At 43.1% G+C, this 18,376-nt stretch overlaps 1 protein-coding gene across 1 annotated transcript in view; it reads left to right on the top strand.

The window, feature by feature from the left end:
* The first annotated feature begins 6,169 nt into the window (after positions 1–6,169).
* Positions 6,170–18,376, top strand: part of LOC147034869 (uncharacterized) — a 41,917-nt gene continuing 29,710 nt past the window's right edge. The window contains exon 1 of the mRNA XM_085890413.1: positions 6,170–9,917. Within this exon, the coding sequence (XP_085746539.1) occupies positions 6,839–8,086 (1,248 nt within the window). The 5' untranslated portion in view covers positions 6,170–6,838 and the 3' untranslated portion in view covers positions 8,087–9,917. The remainder of the gene's footprint in view (positions 9,918–18,376) is intronic.

Genomic DNA, 18,376 nt, shown 5'->3' on the forward strand with positions numbered 1-18,376 from the left:
CTTCCATGACCCTGGACTTTCTATAAAAAAAAGTAACTCGAGGGTTTGTAGGACACCTTACCCTGCAAAGTCTTGAGAAAAAGGACATGGGACTTTCTTGAAAACAGTTTATTGGAAAAAGAAGCAGAATTTTGAAATTCCCCCACCCTGAGAGTGGCAAATTTTATTGGTCGAGATAGCGTCCAATTTTGTCCAAACACTGCTAAACTGTAGGTTTTTTTGAATTGCAACCAAGATGATTTGTGTTCTGCAGTGTTCGACTATATCATTCAATTGAAATTATAAACAAGTTTTAAAGGCTGTAAAAATAGAGAGTTCATAGAGCACCTTATCCAATGCAGTCTTGAGAAAAGGGACGGCTCGATGGAGCTGAGGAGCCAATTGGAACAGTCCTGACCTCAACCTTCTGCCAACTCTTCTCGGAGAAAATGAAGACTTTGGAACGATTTTTGAGAAAAAAAATTGCACTTTAACAAAAAGATCATTTTGATAAGTGGCTCTGTTGTTGTATCGCCGGGCACTGCCATTTCACCTGAATCTTGCTGTGACTCCGCTTATTGGTGGTGTGTTTGCTTATTGGTGACGAACACACCACCTTATTGAACACATTTTATTAGTTATTTGTGCCTGTTTGTGTCCTTCATGACGTCCCGAAAGCAGAAATTGTGTTTGATTGCCAGGCAGGCAGACAGACTGAAACAATTGCTTTGCCAGGCTTGTACATGCACACTTAGAATGAGATGCCGTCCAATTTGCCAAATTCGATCAGAGCCAAGGTAATGCTACACTGGCGGTTTGTGTTCCAATTCATGTTCGGATTCATGATCTAAAGCATTCAAAATATAAACTTTTATTGAAATGAAGTAGTTCCTCGATCATGGAGATTGAATAAAGCTTGGTGTTGGCTTGGAAGTTATGGTGGCTGACTTGAGATCCTAGAGTCCTGAGTTTGAGTCCTGTCAGCTGCTGAATTAACATCAGGTAGGGATGACTGAGCCTGTCATCATTCTGAGGTTGGCGAAATTAGCACCAGTGTACTGGTAATAGGGGCACTGCATCAGTGGCATAGCAGCATCCCTCACCAATAATGCAACCAGCCGCCACAGGCTGCGTGTGTGTGTGTGTGTGTGTGTGTGTGTGTGTGTGTGTGTGTGTGTGTGTGTGTGTGTGTGTGTGTGTGTGTGTGTGTGTGTGTGTGTGTGTGTGTGTGTAGACACTGACTGATAGACAGACAGACTGAAGCAATTGCTTAGCTCTACATGCCTGGGATAAAAACAAAACGAGCCATTGAATCAGTAGTTTTCTGCCGTTGTTGCACTCTCTTTTGCAACACCTTATTTAACTAATTAAATTGGTTAGTCGTGACTAGTTTGTCCTTTATGACATCCCTTAAAGCAGTAAGTTTCATATTTGGAATGATCTAAAAGTTTGTTTGACTGCCAGACAGACAGACTGAAGCAATTCCTTTATCACACATGCTGTGAATGAAGGCTCGGGATGACACGCTGTGCAATTTTCCACATTCAGAACTAAAGTACTGCTAAACTACAGGTTTGTGTTTTCATTCGTGTTCCAAAGTGCTCAAAATATAAAATTAAATTGAAATTGAGTCGTTCCTCAATCATATATTGACAGACAGACAGAGGTAACCAATTGCTTAACGATGCTTTGCGCTATACATGTAAGGGAATAAAGCCTTGATAATAAAGGTCCAAAACACCTCGCTGCAACAAAGGTGGCATGAATGGCCAAATCTTGTTTGCCTGTGTGCTGTACTGCCTTCCTAAGACTGACACCATCTGCATCTCTCTTTTTTTCTTTCTCTCTTTCTTTCTCTTTCTCTCTTTCTCTCTTTCTTTCTCTTTCCCTTTCTCTTTCTCTCTCTCTTTCTCTCTCTTTTTCTCTCTTTTTTATTTCTCTCTCTTTATTTCTCTCTCTCACTCTCTTAATCAACATGGACCAAATTTTAACCACCCATCCCAACTCTCCCTTCTTTATATGTGGTGATTTCAATTGGCCCCATGCCAAATGGTTTGGTGCTGATGCTTCTCTCATCATCCATGGCATTGCAGCAAAGGACTCCATGGGAGTGACTCATTCTGTGAACCTCGTAACCCAAATTTTTGTCAATGACAATGTTTCCTTTGGAGCTTGAAATGACCAACATTCCGGCTAATATCTCCTGTTCTTTCTCTGCTGCAACTGGTTCATGTGATCACATGCGCTTGTTAGATTCAATATCTCTCTGGCTATTTTCAGAGAGCTGACTCGACGCTGGTGAGTCTGGCTGTTCACTTAGTCTGACAAGCATTGACTGGTGGTCGTCATCTTACATCAGGGATGGTCGATATTTGCCGCCAATGATCTTAACTGAGCTTCAGAATTCATCCAAAGAAACCTGCTCTCTCTCATGCATAGATTCATCCTATCTCATCTACTTTTATCCTCCCCATCTGCCCACCCATGTACACACAATCCTGTGGTGAGGCAGTTGACTTGAAATAACTTGCCTTCTCAAATTTGATTGAAGGCATCCTCATATCATTCCAAAAAGCCTACAATAAGTGTGTGTCCACTCAAGAGACCTAGAAAACATCTTGCCAACCTCAACACTGAACTTTCAAAGTTGCCACCTTCCTCAAAATCCTGGTGGCATCTTGTCAAGTCTGTCTCTGGAGTACGTTCTCCATCCATCCTGACCTAAATTCAAATGGTCCCACAGTTAACTCTAATTGTGGGAAGACCCAATACCTCAATTCTGTGTTTGCTTCTAGGTCTTATGTCCCCAATGCCCCAGCTCCCTCCCTGTACCTACTCTAGCAGTCGCACCCAACTGCTCCTGGACTCAGACTTTTTCATCTGAGAAGGTGGATAAGTTTTTGGAAACCCGACTCTGACACTGTAACTGGCCTGAAAGCATCAGCATCAGCTGCTGTGTCCCTAAAACCTGCTCTGCTGATATTAAACATTCTCTTTCTGCTTTGGTCACCCTATAAATTGCCATAGGTCATCCATCTGCTTGAAAATCAGCCAACATCACTGCATTACATAAGCATGGTGCAAAACCAGATCCCCCTAACTACAGAATTATCAGCTTACTTTCAATCATCAGAAATGTCATGGAATCCATTATCACAGTTGGCAGCTATAACAACACTCGGTAGAGCACATACCTCCACTAGGCTGAACAGTTTACATTTTGTATTCCACTGATAACTCGTCCACAACTTTTTGAAATAGCATGCTATATACCGATTTGGCCCCATCTCTCAATGCTGAAGATTCACTTTTTTTAATCTCAGATCTGTATACAGATACAGATCCATCCTTCAATCCATTGGGACCATACTCTGTGCAAAGTGTTGGTGCTGCCTAAGCAGTCTCCTTGGCTATTGGGTACAATCCTGGACGGGTCGCCACTCCGACACAGGATGCCAGCATACTGGCACTCATTTTGCCGACCTCAGAAGAATGACTAGACAGTCAACCCTGCTTGGTATTAATTCAACAGAGAAGGGGGATTTGAACTTAGGATCCTCAAATCCCAAGCCCACCACCCTAAACATTAAGCCAACACCAGGCATAAGGATACAGATCTTCACGAAAATGTACTGATTTAGTCCTTGTCGCACCATCAATCTGTCCACCAAGTTTTGTCCGAAACCCTCCACAACATTTTGAGATATCGTGCTATACCATATATTGTTGTGCCACTATATCTCAATGGTGAAGATTCACTTTTAAAATTCTATTATCCAGATCTTCACCAAAATGTAATCATTTCAGCCTTGCCACACACCCAACCTCTCCACCAAATTTTGTCCAAATCTGTCCATAGCTTTTTGAGATATCCTGTTCACAGCCAAACAGACAGACAGAAGACAGACAAACAGACATGGATGAAAACATAACCTCCATCCACCTTCGGTAGTGGAGGTAATAAATCCTTCCTTTTCTCCAATGGCATAATCTCAGACCATCAGTGCAGATTCAGACTCTACCCTGAATATGCTGCTTCGGCTCTCCCAACAATGGATGGAGACCTTCGATCTCAGACATGAGGTCAAGGCCCTTTCTCTAAAGATCTTGAACATTGCATACAATATGACACCCCACCTTGCTCTGCAAATTCTCTGTCTGTGGTATTGAAGGCCTCCTCCACGCATGGCTTACTGACTTCCTCCACTCTCAGAGCCAATGCGTGACTCTCAACAGGATCCTCTCATCTCCTCTCGCTGTCATGACGAGAGTGCTGCAATGCAGTGTATTGGGCCTCGTCCTATTCCTAATCTTCATCAACGATCTTTCTGACTCGCTGGACAACCCTCTATCTCTTTGCTGATGAATCCACCCTCTTCCATAACATCCCTCATCATTCAGATCAGCAGGCAACAGCCTCTTATATCCATGCAGACCTTGATAGAATCATGAAAAGGTCCAACACTTGGAATTTGTCTTTCAATCCTGACAAATCCCACACTCTCACTCTGCCTCTCTGAAAAAGACTGTCTGGCAAACCCTCCCGTATACTTTCTGAACTTCTTCAAGAGCAGTGTTAAATCAATAACACTTTTTGGCCTCACCATCAGCCACAATCTTTCATGGGCAAACCACATATCTAAGATGGACTCCAAAGTCAGTGTCTGGCTGGGCATCTCCTGCAAAGTCTTTCCTCGGCACATCTGAAGTTTTATCAACCGACAAGGCCTTCACTTGCAGGTTGATCGAGTACTGCTCTCTCCTCTGGGCTGATTCCCTTTCCTCACACCTTACTCAGCTCGATTGTAGGGAAACTAAAGTCTTCAAAATGTTTGGAATCTCCTGTGATTAAGCTGTGTCTGGACCTGTTACTTTTATATTGCTGACAAGTCCATGATCTGCTCTTTGCACTCTCCCACCCCCTCCCCCATCCCCCATTGTTTTTGCAAGGCACTCACAGTCTGCCTGTAAACTGCAACCACCTTTTGGTGAATCTCCCAAAATTCAGACTAATTTCTGACCATTCATTCCTTTCCCTCCCTCCCCTCCCCCCCCTGTTTGCGGAACCAACATCCTTAGTCTCTTCAATCTCGTTCTTCCCAAACTAGCTTTTTGTCATGTATTTTGGAGAATAAACCAAAATTGAAATGTGCTTCACATTGGGCTGATGAGTTTCGATAATGTGGTTGTTTGAAATGTGAATATGCACAGCAGGTGGACATTTATGTCCTGATGGCGAAGTAGATCCATATTGGGATGAATAGAGGAGCTGTTCAATAAACTGTAATATGGAGGAGACAATTGTATAAATTATAATTTTGCAGTCAAGTAGTGTTGTATAAAATGCTGCAATCAAACTTTAACGCTATTCTTTGAATACTCATGATGCAACAAAGTGTGTGGGAAGGATGGCAGGAACTGTCCACATGTACTGTAGAACCAATTTGCATATGTTTATGTCCTGAAAGGGGAACCCAAATGTTGAGACCACCTCGACAGTAATCTATCCCTTGATACCCGACAACACATATATTTTATTAATCTGAGTCAGGATTAACACCAGGTGGGGTTTTCTTGGTCTTCCATTTCAATATGATACGTCTTTTTCCGATTTATAAAAGAGCTAATTTTGCGAATAAATGTCGAAATCTTCTTCTTCACAATTTGCCGTGACGTCACACCTGGAAGTCGACCACCATATTTGAATTGTCTACGAGTTACATTGCAGTCCGATTTAACTCAAACCATGAATAATTTTACATTTTCCACGAACATTCCGAGTCGATGCATCCTTGGTGGTTGTAGTAATACAAACTGAGATGGTTTCATGTTACACTTATGGCCGAATGACCCAAAGTTTTGGCAGAAATTGGACGAGATTTGTCCGAAATACCCGCATGTGGATCGGGCCTATAAAATGTTCGCTTTAATGCTCAGAACATTTTACAGAGCACTGCTATGAAACAACAGAGAAGGCTAGATGTTGTTGTTGTTATCTGCTATAATTGAGAAAAAGAATGCCATCCCCATGATTAAGCAGAAGAAACAGCCGTCACTCGAAACTGTAACACCATCACTACCCAGCTACATGCACATGGGTGATTTGAGTGGTGAATCAAACACCTGTGTTGGACTGCCGGCACTACTGGATTCAGGGGTGGCTCGGTGGGGCCATGGCCCTGGGGCCCCCCACAATTTCGATGACATTTTGAAAATCCCTTGAAAATGTGCTTCTAAAGTTTTATTGTCGGTGAATGAAGATTGTAAACTCTTTGTAAGGATATCTTTTCAAAATTGTCCGTCATTGTGAGGGTCCTTTTCAAGCTTTGGCTTTTTCAAGCCGTTTCTTCCATGGTCCACAGAACGGATCCAACGTGGTGAAAAATTTCCGGGGCAAGCCTCGGCTATTGGGGCCCGCATTCGGATCTTTTTTTAGGATCGATCATCGATGTTTCGGATGGTTGAGCATGGCCAACTAACAACGGCACTGCCCGCCAGAGCCCAGCAAGCACAGACGGAATACAGAGGTCCAGCAAGAGGAGAGGTGAAAAGGTGAAAGTCGATGTGGTAAAAATAGGCCAGGCCAGCACAGCACATGGCCGGCAGGGGTAGTATTGTACACACTGAAACTGCGGCAGGCAGGGAAAGCTGTTAGTACCCTACTTACTGGCGCGCACAGCACAGTAACACGGTGTGACTTTCTATATTCCAGGTGTGTGAAACATACTTGTTGTTCATGATTCTGGTACATCCCACGTGCACTCTGACGATATCTCGGTTACTCGGTACCTACCAGCTTCAGAAACCACAATGAGCGGCTTCAGTGACGACAGGAACAAATCCAGTGCTCCACGGAAATATGACAGTGGTGCTCAAAAGTGGAAACGTTCCAAGGAAAAAGATGAAAGACACAAGGCCGTCGTCGACAAGACCCAGAAAATCTCAGTTTTTCACTCCTGCACAAACAGGCGATTCGTCCATGACAGAGGCTGGAACACCAACAGAGACAGAACAAGCGGATTTTGCAACGCAACCCCCGCGTCAAGATTTGCCCAACATCTCGGAAGGTTCCACCGATGAAGAACATGCATCAGATGAAGAAACGCGAGATATACTGACAGATCGTGGACCTGGCTTTTCCAATTGCATTGCATGTTGGCCTCCTGAGCGACCGTCATCAGAGATGATCGACTACTGGTCATCACGAGATTTGGAGCCCCTACAGAATTGGACTGGTCCCTTTGATTCATCCATACAGTTCGTTGAAGGAAGGAAAGACTGCTGCTCCAAGAATGTTTTTTACAGTAGACTACAAAACGGAGAGTCCGTGAAAAGGTCCTGGCTTTGCTTCTCCACATCAACCGGAAAACTGTACTGCATCGCTTACAAGCTCTTTGGAGGTGCTACTGCCCTGGGTGGGGAAGGATTCAATGACTGGAAGCATGCCAGTCGTTCTATCGAGGTGCATGAGCGTTCGCATGTACATCGTGCGAATATCATCCGCTTGTCAGACAGAGCAACATCCGCAGGTCGTATGGACACTGAACTCATCAAACAAGTGAGTGAGATTGCGTCCTCTTGGAGGGAGGTGCTGAAACGAAGTGTGAGCGTGATATCATTTCTCGCTGAGTGTGGTGTGGCGTTCCGTGGATCGGATGAAATTGTTGGGTCACGGACGAATGGTAACTACCTTGGTTTAATGGAATTACTTGCGGAATATGATCCATTTTTGGCGCAGCACATTCAGAAATATGCCAACCAAGGTAGTGGCCACACCAACTACTTATCATCTACTACATGTGAAGAGTTAGTCTCCATCATCGGAAAATCTGTTCTGGATAACATCGTCGCTCGTGTGAAAGAGGCAAAATACTTATTTGTGTCAGTCGATTCTACTCCTGACATAAGCCACATCAACCAGCTCAAAGTTCTACGATGCATCGAGAACGAGGCTCCAGTGGAGCATTTCATGACCTTTCTGAGCAACACAGGACACACTGGACTCCAGAAAGCGACAGCATTACTGGATTTTTTGAAAGCCACTGGATTGGACATCGCTAACTGCCGAGGACAATCTTACGATAACACATTTAATATGAGTGGCTGATACAACGGGATGCAGGGAATGATCAAACAGGAGAACCCTCTCGCAATATTTGTGCCATGCGTGACGCACTCACTGAACTTAGTCGGTCAGTCGGCCGTGGGATGCTGTAGACCTGCAGCAGCATTCTTTGAATTCGTGGAACAAGTGTATGTATTTTTTACAGCTTCCACGTCGTGCTACGCCAGATTATTTTACACCCTGAAAGCCAAAGGTCTGCAAGTACCAAAGCGCCTCAGCGACAATCGCTGGTCAGCTCGTTCTGATGCAACCCGAGCTCTTGTAGACGGTTACAGCGAAATCACGGATGTCCTCAATGAAATCGCAAACGATGAACAACTGAATAGTGAAACGAGAAACACCGCTGAGACACTTCACCAAACGGTGTGCACGTTCGAGATAGGGTTCTATGCTGGTTTCTGGTCTACTGTCCTTGGTAGATTTGATCGTATGAGTAAAACCCTTCAGTCCGCTACCGCTCTCAACACAGCCGTGCAGCTCCACAAGTCACTGGCGAGCTTCGTGCAGTCATTACGCGATTAGTTTGATAAATTCGTTGTTGACGGAGTGGAGCGCTCAGGTACGGAGGAATTCACTCACGTATCGCGTAGACGAAAGCGTAATGTCCGCCTCACTCCCTTGGACTAAGGACACACTCCAGAATTAGAACTTGACGCCAAGGAGTCCTTTCGCATCAGTGGATACATTGCAGTGATCGATGTACTGCTGTCACAGTTGGAAAAGCGTACAAGCGCTTACAGCGAGACGAGCGACAGATTTGGATTCCTGCGTGCTCTTGTTCTACTCGAAGTGGAGCAGATTCGAGAGTCATGCTCGAAGCTCGTCGAGCTGTCTCGGGAAGATCTATCACCTGACCTCACAGACGAAATGATTCAGTTTCAAGCCATGATGAAGGAGTCAGAGCCAGACCCGTGCCGTACTGAATTCGAGATGTACAGTTTTCTCATCGAGCGAAACTCAACGATACTTTCCCAAATGTGGAAGTGCTGCTTCGGATTTACCTCTCACTGATGGTGTCGAACTGCTCCGGGGAGTGCTCGTTTTCGAAACTCAAGCTTATCAAGAACCATCTGCGCTCCACGATGGGGCAGCAGAGACTGGTCAATCTGACTATCATTTCAACGGAATCCGATGTGCTAAATTCCATGCAGGTTGACAGTATCATTTCTGAGTTCGCTGCCGCGAAGTCGCGCTGGAAGCTTGTCCATTTATTAAGGCACCGTGTGTATGTTCATTGATGTGGATGACACTGCCGTATATTTGCGGTCGCTGGAAGTCGGCTATTAATCACCATTTCGGATTTCTCTTGCCCAGAGAGTTTTTAGAAGTTCGAAGATTTTTAGTCGAAGTTCGTAGTATGATTAATGACAGTGCGTCGTTTGTTATTTTCCTCTATTGGTCCATCTCTATCTCTTACTCTTGCAGCAACAGCATTTTTGTGATTTGATTTTAGAATGAGCTCAGAGATAAGTCATCAGCTCATAGATAAGTCACCAGCCATATCAATAACAATCCGTCCATCTTGTCATATTGTCAGATTTAATTGTAATTTGTGAACATGTACGCCAAATCATCCTGATCAGGATCTGCCAAATCTATAAATACAAGTTCAGTTGTTGATGAAAAAGCAGTTATAATTTAAGTTGTTGATTAATCTCCAAATTTCCCCCCCCCCACAATCATTGTGCCCACGCCCCCCCCACATGGTAAATCCAGCCCTGCCTGCTGGTGACCAATCTCAACTCGTCACCACCCACCTGGATGGTGGGACATTGCATGGACACGACAGCATGGAAACGGTACAGACACGATGGTAGGACACTGCACTGACATAACCTCAGACACCAATGGCGTCCCGTGTTTTGCGTAGATCGGTGACAAAAAATTCAAATTTAATCAATTTCAAATTCAGGCTGTAACACAACAAAATATGACAAAAGTTGAGGGGTGTGAATACTTTCTGAAGGCACTATACACTTTACCATCACCACTGCTGTCATCTGACCTTGAAATGTTTATTTATTCATCTAACTTTTAGCATTCTACTACCTACATACCATCTGGAGAGTGGGTGCTGCCACAGCAGTTTCATCACTGGGGTTATAATCCTGCATGCATCACCACACCGACACAGTCGACAGAGCAGCTTAAATTACTTATTTATTTATTTATATTCATTTTACCATCTCGACTACCTAGACAACCTTGAATTATATTTATTGATATAACTATTTATTTATTGATATTGATTAAACTATATTGATAGAATAGAATTATTTATTGATCGAATTATTTATTGATTTGTTTAGCTGTAAATGTTGCAGCAACTACAGTACTCTGATTTTGTACTCCTCACTTTGCACAAAATAATTTGATATTTACATATCCATGAAACAATATCTTCGATTTTCTGATATGATGGGAGAAAATGTCTTGTTTTTTTTAACAATCACGTGTAAGACTCGTGGAGGAGCATGCCCTCCATTCCTCTCGTTATTGCAGATGCCAAACAATGGCATTCGGAGGCAATTGGACAAATTATAATACAGTACATGGTTTTTGAACTTAGGATCTTAGCATCATGAGCTATTAGGTCGAATGTGAATGCCAATCCCCTCTCCCCCACTACCCCTTCTTGCAAGGCCATACGGTTCTTAGAAAATGACAAAACATTGGCTCAATGATTGTACCATGATTGCTTCCAGAGGGAAATATTTGGATTGGAAATGGAGTAGGAATGCATTCAACTTTACTTGAGAAAAAGATCGGATGGTTGACTCTTGTGGCTACAGTAAGGAGGTTAAAATAAGGTTCACTGGAAAAATATTGGCATTCCACATTAGCAGTTTTAAGTGCACCAGTATCTCATTGAAAAAAAAATGTCCCTTCCCATCCGATTCCCTCCCCTCCCTCTCCCCAAAGCCACCTCCTCCAACCACCTCTGTTCAATGTCGCTGTCTTTTGCACACACACACACCATAAGCTATGTCTTTGCCCTCAAAATAAAAATATACAACGTTGTGCGCAAGCCGTTTTACCGACCGGTTGAGGAGGTGACAGAGACTCATGACAAAGGAGAGACCAAGCACCTGAGTTCACAGCCATGACATGAGGGCATCAAAGGAATATATCATTGCCAGTACGCTGGCAGCTGCTCAGCTGGGTGGAGAAGCTGCAAACTGATTTGCAGTCACAGCAAGAATAGGCACATGCGCCTATCACTGGGCCACATGGGCACTTGATGCAAAGTGCCTCGAGATTACACACAGCTGCAACAAACGCTGAGGATTTTAGTGATTTCATTCAGTTCCATAAAGTGTATTGTGATCCGCATGCAAAATAATTAAATTATCATCGGACATTCTTGAACAAACAGCAATTCCAGGGATGATCCACCTCCAAAAGAAACCTGCCAGTGTTTTTTATAAAACAACGGTCCATTCCAATATTACACAAGAAAAAGAGCAATCAGAGATTGCAGACCCTCGACAGGACTTGTTTTGTGTGTTGTATGTGTAGTTTTTTGTGGAGTATTTTGTGTGGTGTTTGTGTACTGGTGTGTTACGTAATTATTTCGAGACATAACGACAACTGCCACTTTATAACTGCTGGCAGTGATGACCGGTTACCAAGACGTCCTGCTTTGATGCAACCCCACTTTGATCGGACACCTGACCCTGACCCTGACCGATGACGTTTATTATTATTCAATTGAATTTAGAATGGGATTAAAATAAATTCAATTCAAATCAAATGGAAGACCAAATCGGTATCGTCCTGCATTGGAGTAATCAGAAGGAACCCAAACAAGAAAAACTCAAAGATGAAGTTGCCAGGAGGAACCTGCATCGGATTCACATTTCAGCTGCAACTCCTCTACCCTCAAACACATCCGGGCAGAGCCAAGTGAGACTTATTTTAAAAATAATAATAATAATAATAAAAACATTTTCTTAAACCCAGATCAAAAAATTAAATAATTCTGGCTGCCAGACCATGCATCCAATCAGGATGAAATTTAAAACTCTTATTCCCCATCACTACTTTATCATAAATGTGAATTATCACATCGATTGATTAAGCAGTTTAAGAGAGATTTTTTTTTAAGATTTTCATTCAATCCAATATGGCTGCCAGGCCATGTGACATCAATAATTATTGGTGAATACCGTGGTATCCACAAGGCTTGGGGAGTATTTGTATGAAGTTTCACCTCGATCTGTTCAGCCACTTCCAAGAAGATTTTTGAAGGTTATTTTCTTAAAAAAACAATATGGGTGTCGAATCATATGATCAATGACGTCAACAAAAAAAATTTCTGAGCAAACAAACAAGCAAACAAGCCGGTAGGCGACGAGGGATTCGCTAGAATCGAAGCGCTGGATACGATGCTTTTCATTCTTACTGATCCACCGACGAAGATTCATTGCCAAGACGTATTGATTTACATACAATTGTTCCTCTGCCTGGCAAGATTTTTCCTATTGCGTATTTTGCCAACTGGCACTCCTCATAAAAAACGACGGTAAATAGACACCCTATTTTTGAAGGACTACCATTTGAAAAATAATTGGTTTGCTGGTTTGTGCTGTGGAGCCTCGCGTTGCAGACACACACACACACACACACACACACACACACACACACACACACACACACACACACACACACACACACACACACACACACACACACACACAAAACCCGATAAACTTCTCTCAATGCTCTTGTTAGACCACACCTCCTGAGAAACACAATATTTTCATAAGCCACGCCCACTTTACTACGCCACTCCCACTTTTCTTCAACCACGTCCACTTTCCCTAAGCTCCGCCCACTTTCCTAAGCCCCTCATAAAAAATGACGGTGAATAAACAACCGATTTTTGAAGGACTACCATTTGAAAAATAAAACCTCAATCAAAAATCGGCTCTAGAAAAATTTTCTAAATATCTCGAAGTGTTTAATTCCGAAGTCTCGATTCTCTACATTCAAAACTGAAGGACAAGTATTGAAAATACTGGACGCAGTTTTTTGGCCGCGGCATAGCAACGGGTGGTTTCTAGGCAACGAAATTCAAACGCGCACATTCCCAGGCCATATGGCACCTGTTGGCAAAGTTTCATTGAAATCGGTTTGCTGGTTCATGCTGTGGAGCCTCGCGTTGCAGACAAACATACACACAGACAGACAGACGGAAAACCCGACAATAAGGGATATCTTGCATATATAGCGAATCCAACAAGAAGACGTCGTGCCGATACTTGCAAGATTAATAAAACAAATTTGACCTCAAAAATAATTGGTGGTTGAATTCAATGACCAAATATTCAACTCCTCTTCGAATTTCAAGTGAATCAGATGAAAATTGACAATTGTAGAAATTCGGCCGATGTTGTTCTTTTGGCCTATGTTGAGCTCGAAAATAATTGGTGGTTGAATTCAGTGACCTGATCTGCAAACCCTCTTCAAGTTTCAAGTCAATCGGATGAAAATTGAGGATTTTAGAAATCTGGCCGATGTTGACCTTGGGTCTGTGTTTACCTTTTGATCAATGTTGACCTCAAAAACATTTGGCGGTTGAATTCAGTGACCTGAAACAAAATCCTCTTCAAATTTCAAGTCAAGCTGATGAAAATTGAGGCTTTTAGAAATCACACCTAAATTGTTGACCTTTGGCCTATGTTGACCTTTTGACCTCAAAAACAATAGGCTTCTTACTTATGACAAACTCTACCATGTGGTGAAGTTTTGTGAAGATCAGTTTAAAATTGTGAACTGAAGGCAACAAACAGGCAGACGGAATAACAAAATCGACTCACCAATATTCTTGAAAAATCTTCCATTTTGCAAGTCACTCACAGACAGAATCAGAGACCAGAGCAACCAATATAGTATGTACTTGTGAATGTTCAATTTCGCAAGGAACAAACAGACAAACAGGGGTGAAAACTTAACCTCTTTTCACCTCGGGAGCAGAGGTAACAATGGTGGTGAGCTTCCTCAATTACATGACCTCACGGATTCCAGCTGCCATCCTATTTTTCCCACATTCACTCAGCAAGTGAACCCATGCCACCCCCAAAAAATGAGTCTCTCATTGTCAGCCAGGAGGTCGTGACGTCACAATTCTATTTCGGTCATCCCTTTTCATCATCATGCCGATTTCTGATGATTTTGGTTTCAGACATTGAAGAAATTTCGAATATAAATATTTATAAGATTGAAAGGTTGGCCTGGCATGATATATTAGTGGTGTGTGCACTCGAATCTCAGACCAGCTATAAACTGCCACCCTGGTGTTTAGCATCAGTGTGTGCCCCTTTCTGTTGTTTAGTGTGGCTGTCATGACACTATCAACTGTTAACTTGGTGTTGCACAGGCAGGACGTTCTCAACAGGTATGCCATTCTTCGGTGGGAGCATTAAGCCTGCTGTCCTGTCTGATTGTATTTGATTGGAGACTTCATAGGTCCACAGCACCTTTTGAAAGCATAGGCCGATGTTATATTGTGAGCTGGTGCCCTTATTGACTCATAAATTCCTGCCATAACTTGCGGGGACACCTACACCTGCGGTATAACCTTACGCTCAGAAATGAAGCAACCAGCCCGTAGGGGTTGTTAGCTCACCTGACTAAAGTCCAGGTGAGCTTTTGCGATCGAGCAGTGTCTGGCGGTGAGTGAGCGAGTCAGTCAGTCCGCAAGCACTTCAGTCATTATCGCTTGAACCAAACACACCATTTTGATGAAACTTTGCCACAACCTTCATCACCCATGACGAACCAAAGTTTATTCATGGCATTAAATTAATTAGGGTCTGGGGTGGGGAGGGGGGGGTTGAGTGACTGTTGCTCCTGATCCAGGTGAGCTTCAGGACACGCGGTCATATTTTTGTGTTTTCAGTTCCATTGCATTCATTGTGTCCTTTGGCTTGAACAACTGCTTATTGGATGCAATGAAATCAATGAAGCATATTTATGTTCTCATACGTGAACTAAAAGGAAAATACTTTACCAGTCAGGCAGCGAAGGTTATACTCCATGACAATCCGTATACTGTGCATGTTATCAGGTATACAAAATGGCAATACTTTTAGCCCCTCCCCCCCCCCAAAACCTCAACACACCTTCTCGTCATATGTCCCATATATTTCCATCCCTTGCTCCTACATCTTCTTGTTCTCTCCTTCTTTCCAAACTCCACTGCCATGTTTTCTTCTCATCCTCTTTTTTTTTTTTTTTACATCAGATTCCTTTTTTTCGAAATTAGCATTTATCTCGAACCCCGTCCGTCATCAAAGCGTACGTAATATGTAAATGTATATATTGATGTTTTTTGCGGAGACATTATCCTACTAGGATCGGGACAACACCTACGATAGAGTTGTGCAAGTGAGCCAATAAATACTAGATATCGAACAAGATGTTTATTTCGTCCTGTTCTTACCCAAAGGTTTCTCCTATGGGTGCAGGAACACACCTGGTTGGTCGCCACCTGTCCTTGGCGAAGCTCGAATGGAATGACAGTCTGCAGATCCTACCTTGTTGATGATGCAAAACAAAATCATCGTCGTCGTTTGGTGGATGAACGTTTGCTTAAAGTTGCTGAGGATGGACGAAAGAGCACAAAACGAAGCAGCAGGTGCAGTCATTGTGGGGATTTGATCAATGACCTGAACAGAAGTGATAAAATAAAATTAAAACAAGAACCATCCTGAAGGAGTGTCGGGGATCCACCTCGCTGCTCGTGTCAAGACTGCAGGTATTAGTTTCACCTACCTGATTGTGGCTTGATCCTTTTGGCTGATGGTCCTCTGGACTGGCTTCGAGAGATCTCTCTGTGTCATCTATTTTGTTTTTCATAACATTCATACTCAACAATGTTTTGTACTGCTGTCCAGGACTAGTACTGTATTGGGGTGCCTGGAACAATCGTACACGTCCCCTTTTTAGGTGGTGGCCAATGGTAATACCCTAGCCACGGAGATCTCTCTAGACCCCGTCTCGAACGGCTAGACATCATGAATACCACCCCCCCCCCCACGACGCCGCCACGGATCAAAGAAGCCGAAGCAGACAAGCGCAAACTCCTGTCAATTAGCATAGTGTTTGTGTTGCCTGGCAGCCACTGTCTTGAAGAATGAATTACCTGCTGGTGAGCGCTACGCTGCAGCACAAGATAATACCGATTGAGGGCTTTGATGTGGCCGACAGCTGTGTGCTGGGGATGGTTGGGAGTGGGGGTGGGGCGGAGGGGGGGGTGAACCTGCTCTGTTCGAAGGCAGCTGGCAAGGGGAAAGCATTGGAGACGCAGCACCGGATCACGATGGTCGTTCTCTCGAGTCGGGAGAGACGATCGAGGCGGGTGCTTTAGCATCGAGGAGAGTGTGCTGGGACAAAGCGCGGGAAAATGATGAAGCAGCGAACAATGAGCGCGGCTGGACGCGGGACGCGACCTGGAGACGCGGTCACACCCTGATGCCTGCGAGTGACAAAGCTGTTGATTCACCGCCCCTGTGAAAGGCTGGCTGGTGGCGGGCTCGGAGTCTCGGTGATACACCCTGTGTTTTGCACTGAGGCAGACACTGGAGCTATTATGCATTGTGTCCCGTGGGAGGGGGAGCACAGCGACTCGCGACGCAGCCCCCAGGAAGGGTGCAGGATGAGCGGGGGCAGGCGCTTCCGTCCCAGTTGGTCCTCCCTGGGGAGTCGCAACTCCCTTCGTCCAACCACCACAAACCCCCCTTTCCACATACACCCCACTCGAAGTATGGTACCACCAACGCATGGGCGTCACACAACCGAAACACAATTTCCCAGCTCAAACTGACAGCAATCAGTAGACCCCTTAATTGCCTGTATATCAAACACGTGGCTCATGAATGGAAGCACCGAGTTGGCTTTTTTTTTTGCCATAAGGTACACAGGAGATTTAAATGCTAAAACTCAGGTGTCCCTTTTACGTTGCATTTTGCATATCATCGAATTCGACTTGTGCATATATACGACAAAGAATTCCGGAGAAATGTGCGGCAGATATTCATTACGTCATGCGATCAACAACGACACTGACATTGAACAAGTCGAGAGAGAAATGAGGATTTCATCAATCGCTAATTATATTGAAGACCAAGATCTTATTGATCTCAAAACTTATTTTGTGCAAGTAATCAATATTGACTTCATGTCTTCTCTTTCTGATTGTATGTATATATATATATATATATATATATATATATATATATATATATATATATATATATATATATATATACACACACACACATATGACTAAAACTCATCTTGCATATAAGAATGTATGTATGCATGTTCCCGAAATGCAGCCAAAACGGTACACGATAGTGAAAAAATTTTAGGGCCACTTTACTCACAATTCTCCCGCAGTGTGCAGTATCAACTTTCATTCAAATCGGGCAACGAAAAAATTATTTAAAATTCAATTCCCGATTCAGTCAAGGACTCTTTGGGAGAATTTGATCATTGCAAACAACCTCAACGGTGTAGTTTGCTGGAGCTATCTTTTATTTTTTGAAATGATTTTTTAATCAACCTCTGTCACAACGGAAAACCAACGGGTTCATGGGTCATCTAGTATACGGGTGTATATATATAAATATATATATATATATATATATATATATATATATATATATATATATATGTGTTTGTGTGTATGTTTATATGTATTTGTATCTTCTTCTTCTTTCGGCTGCTCCCGTTCGGGGTCGCCACAGCGGATCATCCGTATGATCCGCATAGTGATTTGGCACATGTTTTACGCCGGATGCCCTTCCTGACGCAACCCTGGTCGCCTCTAACGACACAGGGATATGGTACACCTATTTTAACCGGGGTATACACCGGCCCAGTACACTGGTACTCATTTCGCCGACCTCGGAAGGATGACAGGCTGAGTCAACCCCCTGGTGTATTAATTCAGTGGCCCAACGGGGCTTGAACTCAGGACCTTTTGGATCCCAAGCCGCTGCCCTAACCACTGCGCCAACACCAGGCTCGTTTACATGTATTTGTATATATGTATTTGTATATATGTATTTGTATATATGTATTTGTATATATGTATTTGCATATATGTATTTGTATATATGTATTTGTATATATGTATTTGTATATATGTATTTGTATATATGTATTTGTATATATGTATTTGTATATATGTATTTGTATATATGTATTTGTATATATGTATTTGTATATATATATATATATATATATATATATATATATATA

Source organism: Eptatretus burgeri, chromosome 1 (genome assembly GCF_056783735.1).
Source record: "Eptatretus burgeri isolate ZD-2024b chromosome 1, Ebu_testis_v1, whole genome shotgun sequence".
Lineage (NCBI taxonomy): Eukaryota > Metazoa > Chordata > Myxini > Myxiniformes > Myxinidae > Eptatretus > Eptatretus burgeri.